The 21,863-nt window shown below is 39.1% G+C and overlaps 1 protein-coding gene and 1 long non-coding RNA gene across 4 annotated transcripts in view; one reads left to right on the forward strand and one right to left on the reverse strand.

Moving 5' to 3' along the window:
* The window catches only part of RAB27A (RAB27A, member RAS oncogene family), a 33,194-nt gene extending 14,506 nt beyond the window's left edge, over nt 1–18,688 (forward strand). For all 3 annotated transcript variants that reach the window (XM_053955167.1, XM_053955166.1, XM_053955164.1), the window contains 5 exons: nt 10,778–10,950; nt 12,503–12,588; nt 13,211–13,314; nt 14,045–14,168; nt 16,329–18,688. In XM_053955167.1, the coding sequence (XP_053811142.1) occupies nt 10,798–10,950; nt 12,503–12,588; nt 13,211–13,314; nt 14,045–14,168; nt 16,329–16,527 (666 nt within the window). In that variant the 5' untranslated portion in view covers nt 10,778–10,797 and the 3' untranslated portion in view covers nt 16,528–18,688. The remainder of the gene's footprint in view (nt 1–10,777; nt 10,951–12,502; nt 12,589–13,210; nt 13,315–14,044; nt 14,169–16,328) is intronic.
* LOC128794889 (uncharacterized) lies at nt 4,952–5,301 on the reverse strand. The gene is made up of 2 exons (XR_008433299.1): nt 5,238–5,301; nt 4,952–5,129 (listed from the first exon to the last, which is right to left on the reverse strand). It is a non-coding gene; the product is annotated as an uncharacterized LOC128794889 (long non-coding RNA).
* Nucleotides 18,689–21,863: the final 3,175 nt, after the last annotated feature.

Here is a 21,863-nt window from a genome sequence, read left to right on the forward strand (position 1 = left end):
TCTAATAGCCTAAGTTATTTGGGGATTAAATTTTGATAATGTTGGAATTCTTTTGTACACTGCAAAACAATATGCTAGCATTTGGTGCTGCCACCCTTTCCCTCACCATAATCTTGCTGGATTTTAGTATATTTGCATATTTCCAACATGTCTTTAATTTATAATGCTATCTTAAACAAAATAGCCTTAGTAATTAAGCCTGGTAAAGACAAACTGGGAATCTAATTCAACTGGGCTTCTTTAAGCATGTCACTAATAATGGCATTAAAGAGAAACTGTAAATTTTTTTTCTTAAGAAAAAAAGTAGAAAAAAAGAAGACCAACAAAAACTCTGAAGCTCTAGAAAACTTAAAATGACCTCAAAAAATCTTAAAACCAATTAATGGAAAAAGATCTGGAAGTATCCTAGTAGAGGGAGAGAAATAAACTCCAGACAATGGGAAGGAGAAAAAGGAGTAGCTTTTATTTGGTCTAAAATGTTTTACTTCAAACAGTGTAGTTCCTGCTTCTGAATTTGTTCAAAAACTGTGTCATAGGAATAAAATTTCTTTAAAAAAAATCTGTTTTGATACATTGTGATGTAACTGTTGTATAAACAGAAAAACTGCGATCTTGGTGAGGCAATTCTCTGGGAGTGAGTGGGTTAGTTAGTACAGCACCACTACAGGCACTGCAGCTGTACTGATTAGTGCTGAGATTTTCTTTTTTCACATACTTAGTTTGTTTTTACTGGAATCTCATTACTGGATTCTTAATTTCTTCTGTAGTAAATCATATGCACTGATTTAAAATCAAACCAAATGCTGCAAACCAAAGCCAGTCTTTTAGCAGAAGATGAAACATCAGCACCTATTTAATGAGACTTTTTATATAGAAACTCTTGTGGGACAATACCATGACATACTCCCATTTTCTTGTGACTTGTGCTCAGAAGGGCATAGCTGAATAGATTCTTTCCCATTACTTACCCTTTATATTCCAGTCTTCTTTTCAGAGGTTTGATGCCTTTCTCAGTTATGTTGTAGGATTGTTCTATGAAGTTGGTTTGGCAGTTTGTGTGAGATTTTTGAGTTCCTCACAAGCATACAACATTTCTATTTGGTGTCTCACCAAGCCAGCACAGTCTGTATGCACTGTGGTGTGATAACTGCATACACATTTCCCTGACACAGTTTTCGACAGGAAACTTGCACTGCTTGGATCAATTAGAACATTCTGACTGGCAATTTATTTTCACAGAAAAACTTTGTATATTTTTTCTGGAACTTGGGTTATAGAGGTGGTTGTTCTGTAAGCTCACTGCTGCTAAGCCATTTATTAGCTATAAACAGAACCATTCTGAATTTTAAATGAAGACTTCTAAGGGTAAAGGTGGGAAATTGCCTGTTAGGTCAGCTCAAGTGAAACTTGAGAATGCTTTGTGTGCATGAAATGTTATGAAAGAATTCTTTAGGAAGGCACCTGCAGTATGAAAACCTGGCAACAGCTGACAGGTTTCAGGTGAGGTTTTACTCTATAGCCATCTTGGGCCCTCCCTCCATCTGGGAATAACTAAAGGGAAGGTATAGGTAAACTGTGGCATTAGACTTGTGCTGCTTTTTGCTTTCCTTGCTCATATTTTCCTTTATAACAGCAGTTAATGTAAGAAATTCTGGTTTGCTATGCTGTTTATCTCAGGAGTCTTTGCTGTATATCAGGATTTAACTAAAATTCATGCTGTATTATGGGATTCTGATCTGAAGAGTGAGATAAATATTATTGGCAACTCAAGTTGAAAAACAGCAGGCTTTTTGAATGGAAGCTTTGTGTTGAGCAGTTCAGCCTGCTTAATCAGTGCTTCTTTTGAATTATGCCTTCCCTGAGGGTCTAGAAAGCTGTGCTGGGACAGGAATTGAAGCCAGCATTTTGCCAAAGCACTCTGAGTAGTTTGGCAGACAGCAGGGCCTCGGTAGAAGGCTTGGGCAGTGGTACTTTGTGCTGCAGTTCTGGAGCTGTTCAACTGGAGGATAGGGTGGAAGTCGGGGCTTGGCTTTTAATTCTTGAAAGAAAAGCCCACTCAAACACCTTAGTTTTAGCTTTGTTTTAGTTTGAGTGATACTTTTGAGCCACAAGCATGCCCTAAAGTGGCTGTGTCTTGCTTTCACGTGAAGATTTCTGCTTTGCTGTTGCACATTAGTGACTTCTTGAAGAGAACAGGTTGTGGCCTATTGAATACAGCCTATTTCAGGCAGAAGTGGTGTTTTATAATGTAATGGGCATTTTAAGTTATGGCCAGAGTATTCTCAGCAAGGTATTTCTAACCTTTTCATAGCATTTATGAAACAGGGAATCATCACATACACTCACTATCTCCAAACATGTTTACTGAACAAGTTCTGCTCAGTACTGGCTAAAAATCTTTCTTAGACTGTAGCTACAGACTCTGAAATTAAAGGCTCAGTTTCTTTTTGAGACCTCTCAGGAGCAGATTATTCACAGCTGCCACCCACCTCCCAAACTCTTTGAAGTGTCCTGCTGCCAGCACTGCTCTCACTGGCTCCCCATGGCAGCATGATCTCAGGTAGGTCCAGTGAGCTCTGCACCTGCAAGGATGCTCCTGTCAAGATTTTCTGATTTTTAAAAGACTGGGAGAAGTGAATGCTAGCTGTGAGCCTCAGTTTTATCAATCTAGATCTATCCTTCCATCTCTGTCCGTTGTGTATCCTTCCTTGCTTAGCATCTCTGACTGTCCTGTGATGCTGGATTTGGGGAGTAGAAGAATAACCTTTCCAAGTTGCTGGACAGAATTTTAACTGACCGTTTCCCATGCTTTCCCACAGATAACTATGAACTGATTTTGTCCTTTTTACCACATTCATTTAAGAAATCCCTCTGATTAAATATTTTCATCAGTAACTTTTTATTGTTCCTAATATTGTGCCTGATATCCATAGATAATAGAGTTTTCCATCTCACTAGAAATGGATATGGCTTAGTTGTTCAGTCAGTAACTTTGATAACCAGAAAATGTTCTGGGGAACAGGAGGTTTTCACTGGTTGCTGGAAAAATAATGACATTAGTCCTTTTCAAAAGGCCATGATGCCTTGTGATTAGCTGCTTTCAGAAAACTTCTGATGGACTTCAAAATTTTTGGATATTTCAATGGCACCTAAATAATGAGAAAGCATTTAACTTGCTAAGAAATAACAAGAAGAACAAAATGTTAGAAATCCTCTATACTGTGATCCCTGTTAGTTTAGATCTCAATATTACAGAAAAGCAATAATGGAGTGGCTGCTGAAAATTAAGTTGTTGTATCTTCCAATTAACAACCAGATTAGCAAGGAAGTGTTTACTTCCTATGAAAAACAAAAACCCTGTGTATTTCTCAACCCAAAGGATGAAAAGGTGGATTAAATTCTGCACTGCAGTTCTTTCCTGCCTCACCCCTTTGTGTGCTTTCCCACATAATGTTAGATGAATGATGTAGTTTTATAGTCCCATTTGTATCATATTTGTGTGGTCTTCACTTTTATCTAACAATGAGTAGGAGGTATCTTCAGTGTCTGGTAGTTGACCTTCTCCATTGACTTCTAATTGTCCTAATCAGAGTAATTTATTTTGCCAGTTTATTCCTCTCTAATGCAAGATGTATCTGGTATCCTTCACAGGTTTGGCACTGTAACCTCTTGGAGAATTATTTTCTGTATTCCAGGTTATCTGGGCTATGAGACAAGGTAGAAGGTAGCTGATAACTTTCCTGTTGCAAATGAGAAATATATCTATATCGGGTTTTTTTGAGAAGCTGCAAATATTTTCCTCTGGCTGTTTACAGTGCGTGCTTTAATGGAATTAAACAAAGAACCTAGCCTGACTAACATGTATTGCAGTCTACTGAATCACCCATATAGGCAGAGCATAACTTACACTTTCTTTAGCATGAGTACTTGCACATGTTTTCTTTGAGATGCCATTTCATTAATATTCTACCAGCACATATGAAACTGCTTCCTTTTTCAGCTTTTAGATTTAAAAAAAAAAATTATTATTCCTCTTATTCTACATTTTCATGTGTTTGCTTATCTGCTGGAGATCATTATCTCCTGGAAAACCAAACCATTCCTTAAAGAAATAAGCAATTCTTATTATCCTGTGTAATTCTTATTTGCTTCTTCTTTACCCTTTGGTGGCTATTTGTGTGGGCAGAAATAGAAGTGTGCTCTTTTTTCTTGCCCTTCTGAATTAGAAAGTGCTGCTGAATCAGTAGATGGTCAGACTCCTGGATATTTCCCACCTGTGAATATTACCATCTTAGTGGGTGAAACCCTTGTGGCTCCTGTTTTGTCAGAAACAGTTGGAAAATTTGTGTATCTGTGTAAGACTGTCCTTCATAATTCCTTGATCCTGTGAAGACTAGGTACAGTGCAGTGATGTATTCTAGATGTTAAGGTTAGGCTGTGAGGAAGGAGGTGGGGCCCAAGGTGGTCAGAATTGTCACATTAGGGAGGGTGCTGAGCATTGCTTTGAATTTCCTGTTTATAAGCTAGTGGAAAAGCATGGAAGCACTTGGAAGCCAGCGTGGCTTAATGTATTTATTAGAGGAAGAGGGGAATGGCTGAGGATGGAGTAAATAGTGTGTAACTGCTTAAAAAAAAAAAAAGCTTGCTTTACTTTCCCCAGTTTCTCTGGTGTTTGTTCACTTTATACAGATGTTTGCTTCAATGCTCTAACCTGAAAGCAGCTTCTGATGAGAGTGAAAAGAGTGTGAGGCAAAAGTTCTTGATGGGGACAGATCAACTATTTTCATCACATAGCATTACAAATCTTTTATCTACAGTATTTCCTTACCATGGAACATGAAAATGTTAGGAAGTGATGAGGGAACAGAGATGGTGCTGTGCTTTTTGCGCAGAAATTGAAGCTGCACAAAGGTCCTCCTGTATGGGGAGTGTTGAATAACCAACTGCAATATTCCTGCTTTCATTCTTTATTTTTTCCAGTTCCATGCTGCTTTTCTTTCATTTGTGTAACTGAGATAACCTTTGAAATCCAGCTGCCTGATTGTTGGGTTGGTGATGCTGAAATGCAATTGCAAAACGAACTGTTGTTTCATTTCCTGGCTTCTCCATTCCTAGTGTCTCCTGGTTTCCTGGAAACATAGTTCAGAATCTGCTAGTTCCTTACCTGGCCTGTTGTGCAAGGTTCTCACCACAGACCTGCTGCTTCCCTTTTGTGCCCCCTTTCTGGGTAGGATTACCATTTTCTGCCTGGCATCTCCTGTAGTAACTCATTCTCACTGTGCTTTCTGTGCCCATCAGTTTGTGCTCTCAAAATGCTGCAGTTGCAGCGATGTTGAATAATAGTTGTAGAGCACCTTCAGCTGTGACATCAGCGTTTGGAGGCTAAAACTTCCCAGCCTGTGGTTTTGTATTTAGTTTTGCAGGTTCTTATGTATTTTGAGCACCCTTAAAACTAGTTAGATCTTTCCAAGAAATAGGCACTTCTTAGTCAGTGATCTTGCCATTCTTTAGAATTCCTATACAGTTGAAACTAAAAACATTGTAACAGTAAAATGTCAGGTAAAGCAATTGAAAGTAACCAAGGAGTATTTTTTTTTCATGTTGTTTATGTTACAGAAAAGCCCCAGAAGTTACAGAAAGTGTCATTTTGACTAAAACTAAAGCAAGCCAGGTCATACATTTTCCTAAGAAAAACAATAGTGCAGCTCAGAACATTTTAGTGAAGTGTTTATTCATTAGTTCTCTTCCCCCAGCACAGCAGGTACTTGAGTTTATGAAGAATTGTTGTCATGATGTGCTACATTACATTTGTACGGATCTGGCAGCTTTTAACAACGCACGTCTAACAAAGTGCTGACTAAGCAGGAACATTATTTAAATCTCTGTCCCTTGTTTGGACAGAGCTGGCTGGTGTCTGACTGACCAGTTCTTCAAGCACTCAGGTGCTGCTGGAGCCTTAGAGCAGGGTGAGGCCATTCCGTGTGCTTTGCCCACGCCGAGCAGGAATGTGGTTATTGCCTCGCTGCAGTGTGGTGGCAGTGCTGGTGTGACAGGATTACTGAATTTACTCCTCTGCACTCTGGATCACTTTCTCAGTTTTTCTGCTGGAACAGATGGAGTGACACATAAAACACTCTCAAAGTTTAGTTTTGTGTAGTGCCTTGGTGAAAAAAATTTTTTGTATGAATTGATGTGCACTTGCAGAATAATCAAATCTGTAGAAATGCATTATTGCCCACCGAGAGACCTGTAGTGTCTTCTTTTTCTGTCTTTGGGGGATTTTGGATTCATTTTTCCCCAATGCTCATGTCAACTCTAATCACAAGCATGGAGCCTCGACAGAAAGGAAACAATTTACATTAAAGACTACTGTATTTTCAAACCAGAGGTAAATAATGTAAAGCTATAACTGAACAGGTGTGATCCATATACTCCATCATTAATGCATTTTTGAATGAAAACCCCTGCTGGGAACAATGTAATTGTTTAAAGGTGTGTGGGTGATTTTGCAGCAACTTTAGATCTGTTCCAAGGTAGGTCTTGCACAAATCTCTTTTGAAATGCTGTTTGCCTCTAGGAATAAAAGGGACATGTGAGCTGTGTAATTGCTTGCCAGTGAGGCAGCACCCTCCTAGACACAGACATGGGCACACCTCTTTATCTCTGAGCTCCCATCAACGTGGATGCAAACAGCTGACACGTAAGCCTCTTGGCTGTGTGCTGAAGAGGTGGTGCTGGAAAAGTACTCCTACTGGAAGTACTATCTCCAGTGTGCCCTAACTATTCCTTTTGCAGAGTTTGGGGTAAGTGGTATACCTTACTTTAAACTGATGTGCTTGAGGATTGTCTGATTAGGGGGGCATGTTCAGATTTCCTGAATTTTACACTGTGTGTATGTATACATGTTTTTATTTGCAGATAAATGCTTTTGGTTTTTTTGGCTTGTGTTTCCATGTATTCATCTTTTTTGCCTTCTTCCTTTTTCCTTCTGTCCATCAGCTCAGTAGCAGCACAAGAGTTGCATGTTTTGTGTAAGGCCAGTTCAGGAAGCATATCACCTATTCCCATACTACACAGGGGAAATCCTGCATGCCAAACCAATTTCCTTAATTTATACAGGAGCAACTCTGCCATAGTCGGGGATGTTTTATCACACAATAGTGCTGTGATATCTGTGTCCCAGAGGCAAAAAGATGAACCCATTAACACTGATGTCTGTAATGTGAAAGTACATCAGACTAGGAAATGCAGGGAACAAGAGGAGCACTTGATTTGGAGAGAATCCCTTCTTGATAAGGCCTGATCTCTGTGTGTGTGGAGGCTCCAGAGCAGCAACTGTACAGGCACAACTCCAGTGCTGGCTGTGGGGGTCCTGTCAGCCATGGAAAAGGCCAGTGGAGCTTTTCCAGCACTTGTTCATAGCTCTTGTCCATCTGCATACCAGGCAAAGTGCAAAGCCAGAGCTGAATGGGATTTCAGGAGGATTTACAATAGGAAAAACTGTGGAGAGCTTGACATGGAGCTTAAAACTGTGTCCATTAGTGTGTGTTTTTTTTTTTTTTTTTGTTTGTTTTTTTTTTGTTTTAACCAAGGAGTTCTTACTCTTAGAAGCAAGATTTGGGAACAATTTTCTTTTGGTGACCTGGTGAATTCTAATTGTATCATTAGTTTTTTCAGAATTTTCCTTTTCTACCTCCTACTCTCCTGATATACGAGGTATGGAAAAGTGGAAGGAAAGACTGGAAAATGTGAAGCTATAAAGCCTAATTAAAAAAAAAAAAAGGCAAAATTGGAAGAAAAAAATGGGATGGAATTTAGCAACAGGGCCATGATTTTTAAAAACTTCACAGCAGTTTTTGATGTGAATATACTTTGCAGTGAATATATTCTGATTTCTGTTATGTGAAACTGATTTCTGTTATGTGGAGGGTGGAGATCAGTTTTTAAATATTTGTACAGGGAGGAGGACAAGGCTTGAAACTGCTATGAAAATAGCTCTTTACATGTCTCCGAGGATAGGTTAACTGTGCAGGGTTTCACAAGAACCACTCCCTGGAGATATTTGAATAATAGATTGACATTATAGGGTGCAGTGAGAGGTGTGTGCATTTCAAAACCAAAGGAGAAAATTTCCTTCTCAAGCAAATCTTTTAGAAGGCATTTTTAGAACCCTTCTTGTGAAGGGTTCCTCACCCTCTGTCAGTCTGTTTGAAATAGTATTTTGTACCAACCACAGGGAGAACTGAGTGGGCCAAATGATGAAGCGTGTTTGTTCTGAAAGACACTTTACAAATCAGATATGACACTAGGAATACCTTCAGGTTTTACTTCCCCAAGGCCTAATCTTGATCTTTCTGTTTTGGCCAGAGCTTTCACACAGCCCTGTCCAGTGGAAGGTTCAGCTGAACTGCAAGAGTTCCCTTACAGCTCTGTGGCACAGCTGCAGTGCCCTTGCTTCCTCTGTGTGGTCTTGCACAGGGTGCATGGGAAATCAGCAGTGATCAGCTGCACTGTCATTGGTACTTGGTATTAAAATTATGTTCTGTACATCTGTAACCACCCAACAGAAAACCAACGGGACAAGGCAAATACCTCTGGCAGGTGGCACAGCACAGTAAAAGGCACGAAGCAAGCTTGTCTTAGTGTAATATACTGGCCCTAAGATTTACACCTAAGTCTTTTAAAGCAACAATTAATTTAGGGATCTTGAGACTGAAAGAACATGTGCTTGAGTAGAGGATGAGCTTACACAGCTCTTAGCCCTTTGAGAACATGAGGGCAAAGGAAACACCCTGTGTGAGATGGAAGTCTAAATCAAATGCAGTCTTTAGAAAAATCCATCTCTGTTTTTAAAAATATTTTTCCTTTTCTTCTGGTACATTTCAATGAAAAGAGTTTAGCAGAGCTACAAGGTAGGTGATCTGGTTTTACTTTTTTTCCTTCTCCAACAGGGGAGACAATTTAAAAAATGAAACAAGCTCCCCCCAAATTATTTCTGCTGATACATGTGAGTGTGTCTAATGGATCAGGATTCTTAATTTCTTCTGAAAACGTTCTTATGTCAGTGTTTGGGCTGCCTGTTCAACTTGCTTGAATATGCTGCTCCTTCAGATCTATGTGGTGGATGCAGTCCTGTAGTTGTGGTGCATTTATGTAAAAAGCTCATTCTTTCTGCAGGGCTCTCCCTTTCTGCCTTCTACTCTATTGCAAAACTTTGGTTAAAACACAACAGTAGGATGTGAATTAGCTGGCTGTGGCGTAGTAGGGAGTGTGAACTCTGTCACCTAAACCCTCTTCCTGCAAGCTTTTACTGGCACTGATGGCATCATGTGAAATATACATTGGCTGGGAAAGAGATTTCAGTGCTTTTCAGAAAGGGAAAAAAGTGTCAGCTCCTTTCCACTGACTCTTCAGCTGGAGAATATCTGGGGTAAATCTGACCAGTGTCTGCTTTTTAGTAAGCTGCTTATGGCCACATCAACCAGACGCAGTTCTGACTTGTGACCAAGAGCGGCACAATTATAAAGGTGTGAAGCTTTTAAGATGGTTAAGGTTTTAGCTGAATGGTGGTGATTGACGCCCACATGCTGGAGACACAGTTTGTTCTAGACCTCAAGCTGTGAGTTGATATTCAAGAAATGAATTGGTGTTTTGCCATTGATGCAAACTACTGCAGTGTTTGACTTGAAATTAATATCTTTATCTAGTTCAAACTACAAGTAATTCCAAAAATACTTACAGCTGAAACAGCAGATATTACTCTTTGAAAATTTTATTTCATAGTCTATTTTTTTTGTATTTTTGGCATCTTTTTCTGTCCTTCATATGAGGCAATTTTATGCCGGTTTTCTGTTTCTTTTAGAGTGGTTATTTTAGGCTTATCTTTTCATGTTCATGTCTTTGAACACAACACAAGGCAGCTCTCTACTGTTTGTTTTGGGGGAGGGAGGCTCAGTAGCTACTCAACAGGAAAGTGCCTGTGCACTTACATCAGCTTTTCTAGTACACGTGAAATTTGCCAGTGATTTTTGTTACACACTTTAGTTGTTCCTGCACCGAGATCAGACTATAAAGACTATGGTTATTTTTAAAAAAACAGAAAAAAGAGAGAAATTTCTTAAATGTGTAATGAGTCATGGAAAAAAATGTGTGTATTTGTTTAATGTCAATTCAGGATCAAGATTCAGTTTGAATGGCTAGCTAGCATCACAACAAAAACTTTAAAAACTGGACATTCTTCCTCAAAACAAAAAATTCAACAACAACAAGAAAAGTCTTATTCAAGACTAAAAAAAAAAAAAAATTAATAGAAAATTACTGTAAATTTTGTTTAAATATAGTGGACAGTCCAGGATTTTTTTTTCATGTTACTAATGCCATAGTGAGTATGAGACCAGAATTGCATTGCTAGTACAATTAAGTAGCTTTTACCAGCTTCCAGAAGGATTAAAAACAGTTCTGCAGTTTATGTTCCAGATACCTTGAATAGTTTGACCTTGATTTTCAGCCTTGATTGAAGAAGTTAAAATTGTGTTGCCTTCCCTTTCCAATAGGAGGAATGTAATAAAACTAAAGATGCACTTTTTCAGTCACAGCTGGATTTGATATTGGTAATTTGTGTAATTGAGAGTTTAAAGTGAAGTTGGTATAAAGGAGCACAGAACTGGCCCCACCACTTGCTGCTTTGCAGTTCAGGGAGTGATTTGTATTTTAAACATTTGTCAGAAGTCCTGGCAGAGCTCTGAACTAACTATTCCTTTTTGCTTTGCTTTTTAAGGTGCCGCCTGAATTCTCACTATGTCTGATGGGGACTATGATTACCTCATAAAATTCCTAGCGCTCGGTGATTCTGGAGTAGGAAAGACCAGCCTTCTTTACCAATATACTGATGGCAAATTTAATTCCAAATTTATCACAACGGTGGGCATTGACTTTCGGGAAAAGAGAGTGGTGAGTTTGTATGAAGAATGTGCTACTTGAAAATGGTGTCTGTCTGCATGTAGGCCTCCAATCAGTGTTACTGTGTGCTTCATTTTGTGACAGGAAAGGCCTCATCTGACCTGGCTGTTTTTGTCATTGCTGTGTACAGACCCCAGAAATTAAAGAGCTGATTCTAAGAAACCACTTCTTTCTGCTCAGCAGGTGTTGATAAGTGTGTCTACTCTGTGACTTGTGCACACAGTACCTGGAGTAGCACTTCTACTGTTGAACTCCTTTCACAATGAAGGACTGAACTGTAGTAAAATGTTTTTGCTGGGTATGAACTGAAATGGCTACTAAACAAAGGTGCAGTTTTTTAAACATGTGGATGAAGTGGTACATGCAGCTGATCTGGCTTCCTAAGCAGTCACCACTAGCAGAGAAGAATTGTGAAATATAAAGTTGCTTTTTTTCAACCCCTGAATTGTTATTAAACTAAGCAAATGTATTTTGATATAAAGCTGAGCACTAGAATATCATAACAAATTGGATGCTGGTCCTTACTGCTCTGAGAAATGGAGTTGGCAGAAGCTTTTTATTGTTACATACAGGTATTAAATGTCTTTCTTTGTAGCCTGGTGATTTCCTGTGTCCAGAAATCTGGATGGTGTCACGGGCATTGTGCAGACTGGTTTTTGATGCACAACATGCACCACAGTAGTTCAAGGACTTGATATCTTAGTTAAATGCCAAACTGGTCTCTTGAGTAAATCACTCTTCTTTTTGTGGAATTGTAAACATGGTGGCTTACTTGATCAGTATATTTGATAACTGAGGATAAGGTTTAGGCTTCAGAGCCTGAATCTTATAATACATAAACTTGCTGAATTTGTGGAATTCTGTTTGTAGCTCTTGTAAGCTTAGATACAATGACATTTGAAGGTAACGAAGATGACTTAACTTGAAGCATTCTAAACAAGAAACTATTTTCATCTGATCCTTCCAAGACTAATAGATGCCCTTATTTATTTTTTCATGCCGAGCAAACGCTGCAGCTTTTATTTTTATCATCCAATTTCTGCTTTATAAGCCCTGATCTGATAAGATCTACCCTCAGCAATTTTTCAACAGCATTTTGGCAGCTAAGTAAAGATGTCATTATCTCTTGAGTATATCCTGTTTGCTAATGAGGTTCTGCTACTGCTACAAATACATTGCCAGATTGCATTGTTGCTTTCTTATATTTTATTTTGAACATCATGTAAGGTAGTAAAAAACCCAGAAAATCATAATACAAAAATTCATCTTGTCTTGTGGCTCTAAATATCTGTCTGGAGTCCCTAGTCTATTGGGCCCTGGTTTTGCAGTTTTCTTTTTACCCTTATTTTTAAATGTTTAATTGGATGCAATATTAAAATGCATCTCATGCTACTTTTGCCTTACAAAGCGGAGGATTGAGTTGTAGTTGTGGTCTGTGCATCAGCAGTGCTAATTTTGTTGCATTTAATGACTTTAAATGTCAGTTCTTTTGTGTTCTATAGCAGCTGGACTGGTAACAGTCTTGCAAATTTACCTTTTCCAGGTGTATAGACCCAATGGGCCAGATGGTGTTGGTGGCAGAGGACAGAGGATCCATCTTCAGCTCTGGGACACTGCAGGGCAGGAAAGGTATGGCCCAATGGGAGCAATGGAAAGCTTCCTATGAGTACCCATTAAATTCTAACTGTAATTTACAACTGTAGAACACAAAACCTGTACTTCTTGTTTTTTAGTCTTTTTTTTTTTTTTTTCATAGCCAGCACATATAGACACTTTTAAAGCTTGTCTTTTTAAAGTTCTCTTAAGTTTCTGTAAATATGTTGATGTCTTGGGAAAGTCAGACAGGCAAAAGCATCTCAAAGGGTTCTTTTCTTTTGGCCTATCAAAAGACTAGCATTTTTGTGGTTGTTAGTCTTAAATTCAAGGACTGATGTGTATAGGGGATAAATTTTTGTTCAAAGTTAGAATTTCATTATTGTTTTAATTTTTGAGTCTTGATCAAGGCATGCTTTATAGTAGAAGACTGTTTAAAGCTCTCACACTCATGTCTCCTTGATGCCTTAGGCCTTGATTAGACCACAGTAATGTTAGCAATTTTCCTTATACAGTCCCTGCCTCAGCAAAACAACTATGAATATTTCCTTCTGGTTCATTCAGTCTTAAGTTACCTCAGTTATTCTCTAACTGTAAGCAATTATGTTTTCAAAGTAACTTGTCAGATGGGGAAATTAATTTCACTTTGCTGGTCTAGGTTTCGTAGCTTGACTACAGCTTTCTTCAGAGATGCCATGGGGTTTCTTCTACTCTTTGATCTGACAAATGAGCAAAGCTTTCTGAATGTCAGGAACTGGATAAGTATGGCTTTTTTTTTTTTTTCTGTCTTTCTGTCTTTCTGTCTTTCTGTCTTTCTGTCTTTCTGTCTTTCTGTCTTTCTGTCTTTCCCTTGGTGGAATGAGGTGTGGGGGTTATGTTTGTAAATATGGAGTCTCACTGAGAATTAGAGCTTAAAATACAGGTTTTTATGGCTTTCTCAGTAAAATAATGTAAATGTATTATAATTGTAATAGCTGCTAATAGGAGCTCACCTGAAATTCAGCTTTGCCTACTGAAATTGGATTTTAACCTATATAAAAGAAAGCTGAGACAATATCCTATCCCTGGCTCTAGTGCTATTCAGTAATTTAAGTGTGTGGGAAGCCTATGCAGAAGTATTTTGAATCACCTGAAGCTTTGTCAGCAAAACTTAATGGAAGGCAAATGTTACTTGGCTGGTATATCTAGGCAAAGGAGTTCCCAAACTGCATCATCCCTCTGGAGAGGGAAGCAGATCCTTTCCTGGCAGCTCACTGTAGATGCTTAGTGAGTGTAACTCCTTCAGCTGCAAATGTACAAGTTTCTGTGCTAACTTTGCCAGGCTTCTGTTTCCCTGGGGTTTTCACTGGGTATGTGACAGTGGAAGCCCACCTGTTCTCTGGCTCCTCAGTGCTGTGAGCCAGCAGAGCAAGCTTGGTTTGTGGTAGTGTTCCTAAGGAGCTGTGTGTGACAGTGAGTGACTTGTGACCCCTCTTCATGTTGGTGCTGCCAGGTCAGCTACAAATGCATGCATATTGTGAAAACCCAGACATTGTGTTATGTGGAAACAAGAGTGACCTGGAGGACCAAAGGATGGTGAAGGAAGAAGATGCTAAGGAACTTGCAGAAAAATATGGGTAAGTAACTTTCTTCCAATTTTTGCTGTGTTTTGAGCAGCATGAGATATTTTCTGTAATGCTTTTCTTCTGTATCCTGAAAGGTTATTGTGAGAATAAGCATTTTAGAATGCTTAAATGGCTGGTATGATATCTTTTTTTCTGTCTGAGATTATTATTTTCTGCATTGCTTAAAAATAAGTACTTGGTATTAGAGTAATCTTGCACTGGAGATTGGGTAATTTTATTTGCTTGGCAGTAGACAGTGTAAATTTGCACAAACCTTCTGGAAAAGAGAGAGAGTTTAGAGAGGCAGGTGAGTAATGGGGTCACTTCTTTGCTCTTACCTGTGCTGCGGCATCTGCAATCTCACAGGCTCCCAGGGAGTCTGAAAACTGAGTCAGACCAGTAGGAAGACAGGGTAGCCTTGACCTTCCCCTTCCTGCCAGGCACAGGTCATGTGCCTCTGAAGGAAGTATGTGAAATCTTTGTTCCTATCAGATATTAATTTGTACTTTTATACTCCCTTAACTCTTCTGTGGGGCTTATCTTTGGATTACCTTTGCATTTCACTGAGAATCAGAAACACATTTCTGAAGGAAATAATCTGATGCATGTATTGTGTTTTCATTCACATAGTGGAGCAATTTTTCTAGCACATGAACTGGATTCCTTCTCAAATGAAAGCTAAATTAAATTATGTGCTCCAACCACTAATCCACCTTTGTCTGGAGGGACAGAGTAGAACTGCTCCAAAGTAAAGCCCACAGGACAGGCAGTAGTGGGAACACTGGCTCCTCAGTGCAAACTGCCTTGTTCTGCAGGTCTTCTGCTGTGTCATGATGTTTACTAGGCACAAATTAGCTTGCCTTGGCCTTGAAGAATCATTGGAGGCAAATCAGAAACCATCTGTCTGAGAGAGAAATGGGTTTAGTACAGTTACTTTTCCCTTCTGTGAAAATGCTTGTTTGAAGTCAAGTCCATGTCACACAGACAACAGCAAGTACATGTGGTACTTTAACCAGCTGCTTGTGAAGGAGCAAGAAATTTTAAGCAGCAGCAGATAGCATGTGACCATATCTTAAATCTCTTTGCATGTGACTTCTGAAAATAATTTATGAAGTATTTATCTTTGTGGCTGAAAATGCAATTTAATTTAGGAATAGTGAGCTAAAAGCCATGTGACCTTGGTCACATCCAATCCTTAGGCAGTTACAAAGTTCTCGGCCCTGTAGAGATGAGACAGGATGGCTGCTAGGAGTCACTTTCTCCTGAGGGGAGGCAAGATAAATCCTGCAGCAGTGAACAGTCTTCTGGTAACTAAAGTGTGAGATAGTGAATGTCCCCTTCTGTGGAAGGGCCTCATATGGATATGTGATGTATTTGAAACTGATTGCAAGAGACTTTTGGCCACTCATTGGGTCTTGAAGTTAAGTAAGAAATACTTAAAATTCTGAAGTGATGGTATCAGTTTCCTGGACAGTAACACAAATGCAGCCACTGTAGCACCATGCTGTGGGGAGCACGAAGTACAGAAGGCAATAGCCTATGGACCCACAGTGGAACATCCTGATCCACAGCAATAAAGAAACAAGCAATGTACTTTAGAAACCAAGGTGCCAGAAACTTTTGACAAAGACATAGGTGTTCTGAGCACTGAGATTTCTTCTTTTCTGTAAGAAAGTTTAGAGTTGTGGTGTCAACAGAAGAAAGTCACCTTCTGTAGTGATGAGTACCATCACACTGTGAGTCTTTAGTGCCTTGCCTGCAGAGGAATGGCTGTAGCAGCATTCCTTCTCCTGCAATTACTTTATATGTCCTTGTGTGCACAAGTGTTCTCCTTACTGACTTCTATGCACATCAGCTCTGGAGTAACCGCATCTCTTGCAGGGAACGGAGATTAAAAAAACAGACCTCAGGAGCACAATTTTGGGATCATGCTGACAAGTGCCTCTATAAATTGTGGACTCCATTAACATTTGCCTTTCTGCCCTACCTTCAGTCAGCCATTTCATTAATTTCTTTTGCATTTCAGACCACTGAGCACTTAGTGTCTCTCTGCTATGGAGTAGCAGTGACAGTCTTAGTGTGAGTTCTAAGTACGTGGCAGTAATACTGTGTTTTTTTTCTCCCGTGAGTGACAACTGTATGATGTAAGGTTATATTTTTTGTCTCCTGCAGAATACCATATTTTGAAACCAGTGCAGCAAATGGGAATAATGTAAGCAAAGCCATTGAAACTCTGCTTGACCTCATTATGAAGCGCATGGAACGATGTGTGGATAAATCCTGGATCCCTGAAGGGGTGGTGCGCTCCAATGGGCACAGCTCTACAGAACAACTGAATGAGGAGCAAGAGAAAGGCAGATGTGGGTGTTAGCCCAGTTACAATTAACTTTAATGTGTATGATACAGTACAGTTGCAGCTTACCTGTTTAACTTCAGGACAAATTGCTTTGTGTAGTTATTTAATGAGCTATATTAATTCTTGATACGAATTTTTATTTGCTTTCTCTCAAACAACATTGATGTCCACTTGTAAGACATGCAGTTTATTAGCTGTGGGACAGAGGTTTAATTTGGTTTAGCACTGGATGTTCCTCTAATTCTCTGTTTGGGGGGAAAGGGGAGGAAAGGAGTTTTCATTACCAAATTCAGAAACATGTCTCTATGGGCAGCCAGAAAGGGTAGGCTTCTGAGTTGAAGGGTTTGCAGTTGCCCTTGGCAGTCTCCATTAACTACACAGAGTAGGCCTTTAGATTAGATATTGTGACAGCTCTTGGTGTCCCCTAACAGCAAGATAACCAACTTGCTTCTTGGTTATAAACAGAAACATTTAATCATTTCACCAAGTAATAACAATCGTAAAGAGCACATCCTGTGTTTTCCACAAAAGCCTGAGAGTAGTTTTTCCTTGCTCTCCTAATCCATCAGTTTTCAGTGATGAAAACCAAAAGGAAGCACTTCAGTACAGAATAAAAAGCTCCAGAGAAGCACAGAGGTGTGCACACAGAGCACTTGGGGCATGTCATGTAATTGAACATGTAAACTACAACTGTACTATATGAAATATATCCAGTGCAGCCTAGGAGACCTCCTGACATCACCTGAATTTCTAGAACGTGCATGTACGTAAATTTGTAAGTAAATGGCATAACTGTGCATCTGGTATGTTTGTTTCATATTGCTACTCATATTTTAACAGGAATGTAGGGCAACCTAGATGTCAGGAAAATTTCATCAGAGTTGGTGCTTTGCACTGAATTTGTTTTACCAAACACAGATTGAGAATGTTTCTTCAAATTTGGATTGAGAAATGAGTGATAATTGTCTTCTGGTGAGATGCAGCTAAGATACTAGTCCTGTAGATCAGTATTTCTATGAATTTATAATGCTCATTTTATTCTGCCAACCTTTGTGTCCTGAACATCTTGGTTATTATGTAGTAATTTATGGCTTGTTCATTTCCTTTAGATTGTATTTTACAAAGAATATACTTTCTTTTCTTTCCCCCCAGCTACGGATCACATAAATGTAATTTTTGGTTTCAGTGGATCATGTTACTCTAACCACTTTTATTTATTCATATGACCTAGGAAACAATCAGTATTTTTTGGGCTTTTGCCCAGACTGATTTATAAGATGTGCCTACCAAACTGTTTTCTACCCTGGCAGAGGTTGTATAATTGTAAGGTATTGCCAATTAAAGTCATAACATGCCAAATTGAGTCTTGTTACAGACCTTCCAGAGCAGCTTGTTTACAGAACTCCAAAGCTATTGCTTCTTTAGAAATTATGTATTTATTTATTTAAATCTTCTAACTACTGCAATTTGAGGCAAGTATTGATACCAGTTACAAACATGAATTGCAGCATAACAAAATTTTTGAAGGAAGGACCAAAAATGTTTCTAGAATAGGATCTAAGAAAAAAAAAATATTTGATGTAGCTTCTGGTTATATTAATTAATACAAGAATAAGTGTTTAAACTTGGTTCTTAAAATATTTTACACAGTAATGCATTGTTCTTTAACAAACACAATGTGTAAATATTAGATTTTTATCACAGCCTACACAGAATATTTTAAAAGTGCAATATAATTTGACTGCTCTGGGGCTAGGACAGAGATAAAAGAAATTTATATGAGTATAGGGTTTTGGTTTTTTCTACTCCACTTCTAAAATGCTTGTAGACCGGAGTTACTGTAGTTTAATTCAGAGTGCCTTTTGAAGTTACCATCATGTTTCTGACCAGTAGAGTAAGAAACTCTAGTGTAAGACACAATACATTTCAATGTACTTCAGTGTCTGAATTTCTTTTAATATAACTCTTTGGTTTTCAGAGGGTTGCAGTGGAACTTTGTCATGCATTAACTTAAAATGGGAGTTTTCGTGCTTATAGCTCCATCCAGTTCCTGAAAACTTTAAGGATTATTGCAACCAGCTATTGAGCTAAGTGACTACTGAAATAGTGTAAAAATATTTCCTTTTGAATACTTATGTTTAAATTGGATATTAAATATTAAATACTGAAACTGTCATATTTGTGTCATGCCTATTATTTGTAACTATTTACAAAGAGGATCTGCATAAAATTGCTTTGATGTCAGCCTTTGAAATGTGCCATAAGATTTTTCTGTTTGAATTATTGTGTGACAAAACTTTTGTTCCATTTTAAACTCTCATGGGAAATCGCGGTAAATATTTCCTGACAGTAAATTACCCTGCTCTTACTAGACTAGTACTGGTTTTATGAAACAAAGAAACAAGAATTCTGAGGTGATGTGAACCTGTTATTTCAAGAAAAGTTGTTTCCATTCAGTGTCAGATGGACAGATTGATCTGTAATGGAACAAAGTTTTGGAAAGTGTTCCCATTAAGATGGATTGTTCCAGGATTTCTTATAATAATATAAAATAGCTAAACATTCCTGACATGAACTTTGCCAGCACTGTTGAACTGAATTGTAACATTTCCTGTTGTCTCGGTTCAGTGTCAGTCTGTTTCCTGCACTGTCCCTGTGTGTTGTGAGGATTCTTTGTTCAGATGTGTCTGTGCTGTGTTTGAGATACTTCTTGGTGACCCTCTTTTGCACTGACCAAACCCATCAAACAGGGGCCTGGTGAAGGCTGGGTGATGCCAGGAGGAGCCCAAACCCAGAGAAGACAATGGAGACATCAGTTCTGTGTTCATAAGACATTCGGAATGCTGCTCATCTTAGCGCGTTGCATGTTCAGAGCAAAGGGAATCAAGCAATAAATTTTGTCAACTTTATTGCTTCTACAAAGGTAAGGAGCCTGATTTTTCAGAGTAACTGCTTCCATCAAGAGCAGTGTCTGTTACCAGGTAGGTTATAATGTGCTGGAGGACATTGCTGCTATTCAGAAATTCCTTGACAAGCAAGAGAATGAGCTGAACTAAACCTCATTCAGTTTAAAAAGGGCAAGTGTCAAGTGTCACTGGGTATTCCACCTGGGCTGCAACACCCCTATGCAGTAGTGCTAGCTGAAAAAACATTTTTCAGATAAGGGGATGAGCATCCTTTTCCAGGCTGACCAAACACAAGTGTGCTGCTGCGGCAGAGGCGGCCAGCTGTATCCAGGGCTGCACTGGTAAAATGAAGGCAGCAGGTTGGGAAAGTCAGGCTTTCCTTAGCTTCAGTAATTGTAAGATTGACTGGCGTTCTGTGCCCTATTTTGGACACCTCAGTAGAAGGAGGACATTGACACAGGAGTGAGTCCAGCAGATCATCAGTGAGGCCACCAAGATCAGAGGGCTGGAGCACAAGGGGTAGGAAGAGACAGAACAGAGTTTGCTTAGCTTTAAGCTGAGGGAGACCTTTCTGCTATCTTAAACTCTAATGGGTGGAGCCAGAGCCAGACCCATTTCAGACAGCACAGGGATAGGAAAGAGGCAAGAGAGAAATATTCTCTAGAAAATTAAGATTAAATAGTAGGAAAAGATTGCCACCATACAAGTGGTCAGAAATTGGAAAAGGAGCTCAGGAAGGTTATGGAGTCTTTGAAGACACTAAAAACTAAACTGGATGTGGCCTTGATCCTGGTGTTAATTTGTTCTGCTGTGAGCAGGGCTTTGCTCTAGATGACCTCCAGAAGTGTCTTCTACCCAATATGATTATATGTCTCTGAACCTGACCCTACAAGTGCATTTGCCTGACAGTTGTTTATTCTTTCATATGACTGTATGACAGTTCTTTTACTTCTATTAGGAAACTTGTACAAGTATGTAAATACTTGCAGATCAGAGCTTTGCTATGAGTTTAAAGTAGTGAGTTGAGATGTTTGGGGAAACAGTTCTTCGTGTAGTAATCTGTGTCAAAAACAAGCGAGCCACTTGGTTTGCTGCAAAATCTCTTCTTCCAGTGAGGCTGTTTTTCACCTGGATACCTAATTCTGTCTGTGAATAACTATCAATGGAGTAGAAGTACATATTGGTTTTGTATAATTTGGATTCTGTCACCAGCAACCTTCAACCTATATTGCCTTTTAGTTAGGAACAAGCACTTCCAATCTACAGCATAATGGCTTGTAGAGGAGATTAGTGCTTTGATGTGAAAAAAAAGAGCTGGGAGTGATAATTTAATGGTAAATACTTGTACTATCACTGTGCACTCACATCCTGTATGCTGGATGTATTGGTGACAGTCTGTAATTCAAAGTGCTTAAACTGTAGAAGCCACCAAATGCTTCACAACATAGTGCTCTGTCAGAAAAAGTGAAATAAATACAGCCCATGGGGAAAAAAATGACACAGGCAGGAAACTCAAAGCAAATTGAAAATGGAGAACAGCCCAGGACCTAAGCAAACTTGTTTACTATTTGGGTTTTCCTCTAGCTGTAAACTTGTCTTCACAGCTTCCCTGATAAAACTGGATTGTGTTTGTGTCTCTACCGTTTCCTCTTATCACCCAGTTTGCCATCCTCTGTCACAGCCTCAGAGCCCTCACTGTGCAGTGAGAGCCATTAACAGCCTGGCCACTGCTGTGCTCCAGCCCTGCTCTCCTGCAGCAGACGCGGCTGAGATCTGCTTTTCAGAAAGACTGGAGACAGCCTCTGTGCTGATAAGGTGATTCCACTGTGCTAAAGCAAGTTTTCTTCCTCTGATATTTCTTAATACAGCACCAAGTTGACTGCCTTTCTTTTGTTGTTCTAGAAACCAGAAAGCAAATACTGCTTTAGAAACACATGCAATTCAACACATGGATTTTTCACCAGATACTCACGTAGTTGATTTCTTTTAAATGGAGAGGCAGGAACTGTGGTGGTAAAGATTTATGTGAAGAGGACTTCAGACTCAGAGCTAGGACAGCATTCTACAGTTGAAGAATAGAGAGACCTTCCCAATTCCAAACAATTTGGAAGGTACAGGACCTAGGATTCAGGTCCTTTCACAATAAACAGGTAACTTCTAGGAGAGAGAACAGAAGGAGTAATAGGCATCTACCTATATGGTGTGCAGAACCATTGGTTTTAGACAGGACTTCAAATTTTGCTTAGATTTTGGATTTTACAGATATGGAAACAGCACAGAAAGTGTTGCCTGAATTTTACAGTAAATCAACTGCAGACTTAAAAATCTATGTCTAACTCCCTTTCTTCTCCTTGGGTTACTCTGTCTATCCTTATGTTCGTATCGGTTCGTTCTTTTCTCGCCCTTGGAACACAAATTTTCCTTTGTAAACAGAAGCCAGGGCCT

The sequence above is a fragment of the Vidua chalybeata genome, chromosome 13 (assembly GCF_026979565.1).
Source record: "Vidua chalybeata isolate OUT-0048 chromosome 13, bVidCha1 merged haplotype, whole genome shotgun sequence".
NCBI classification, from domain to species: Eukaryota; Metazoa; Chordata; class Aves; order Passeriformes; family Viduidae; genus Vidua; species Vidua chalybeata.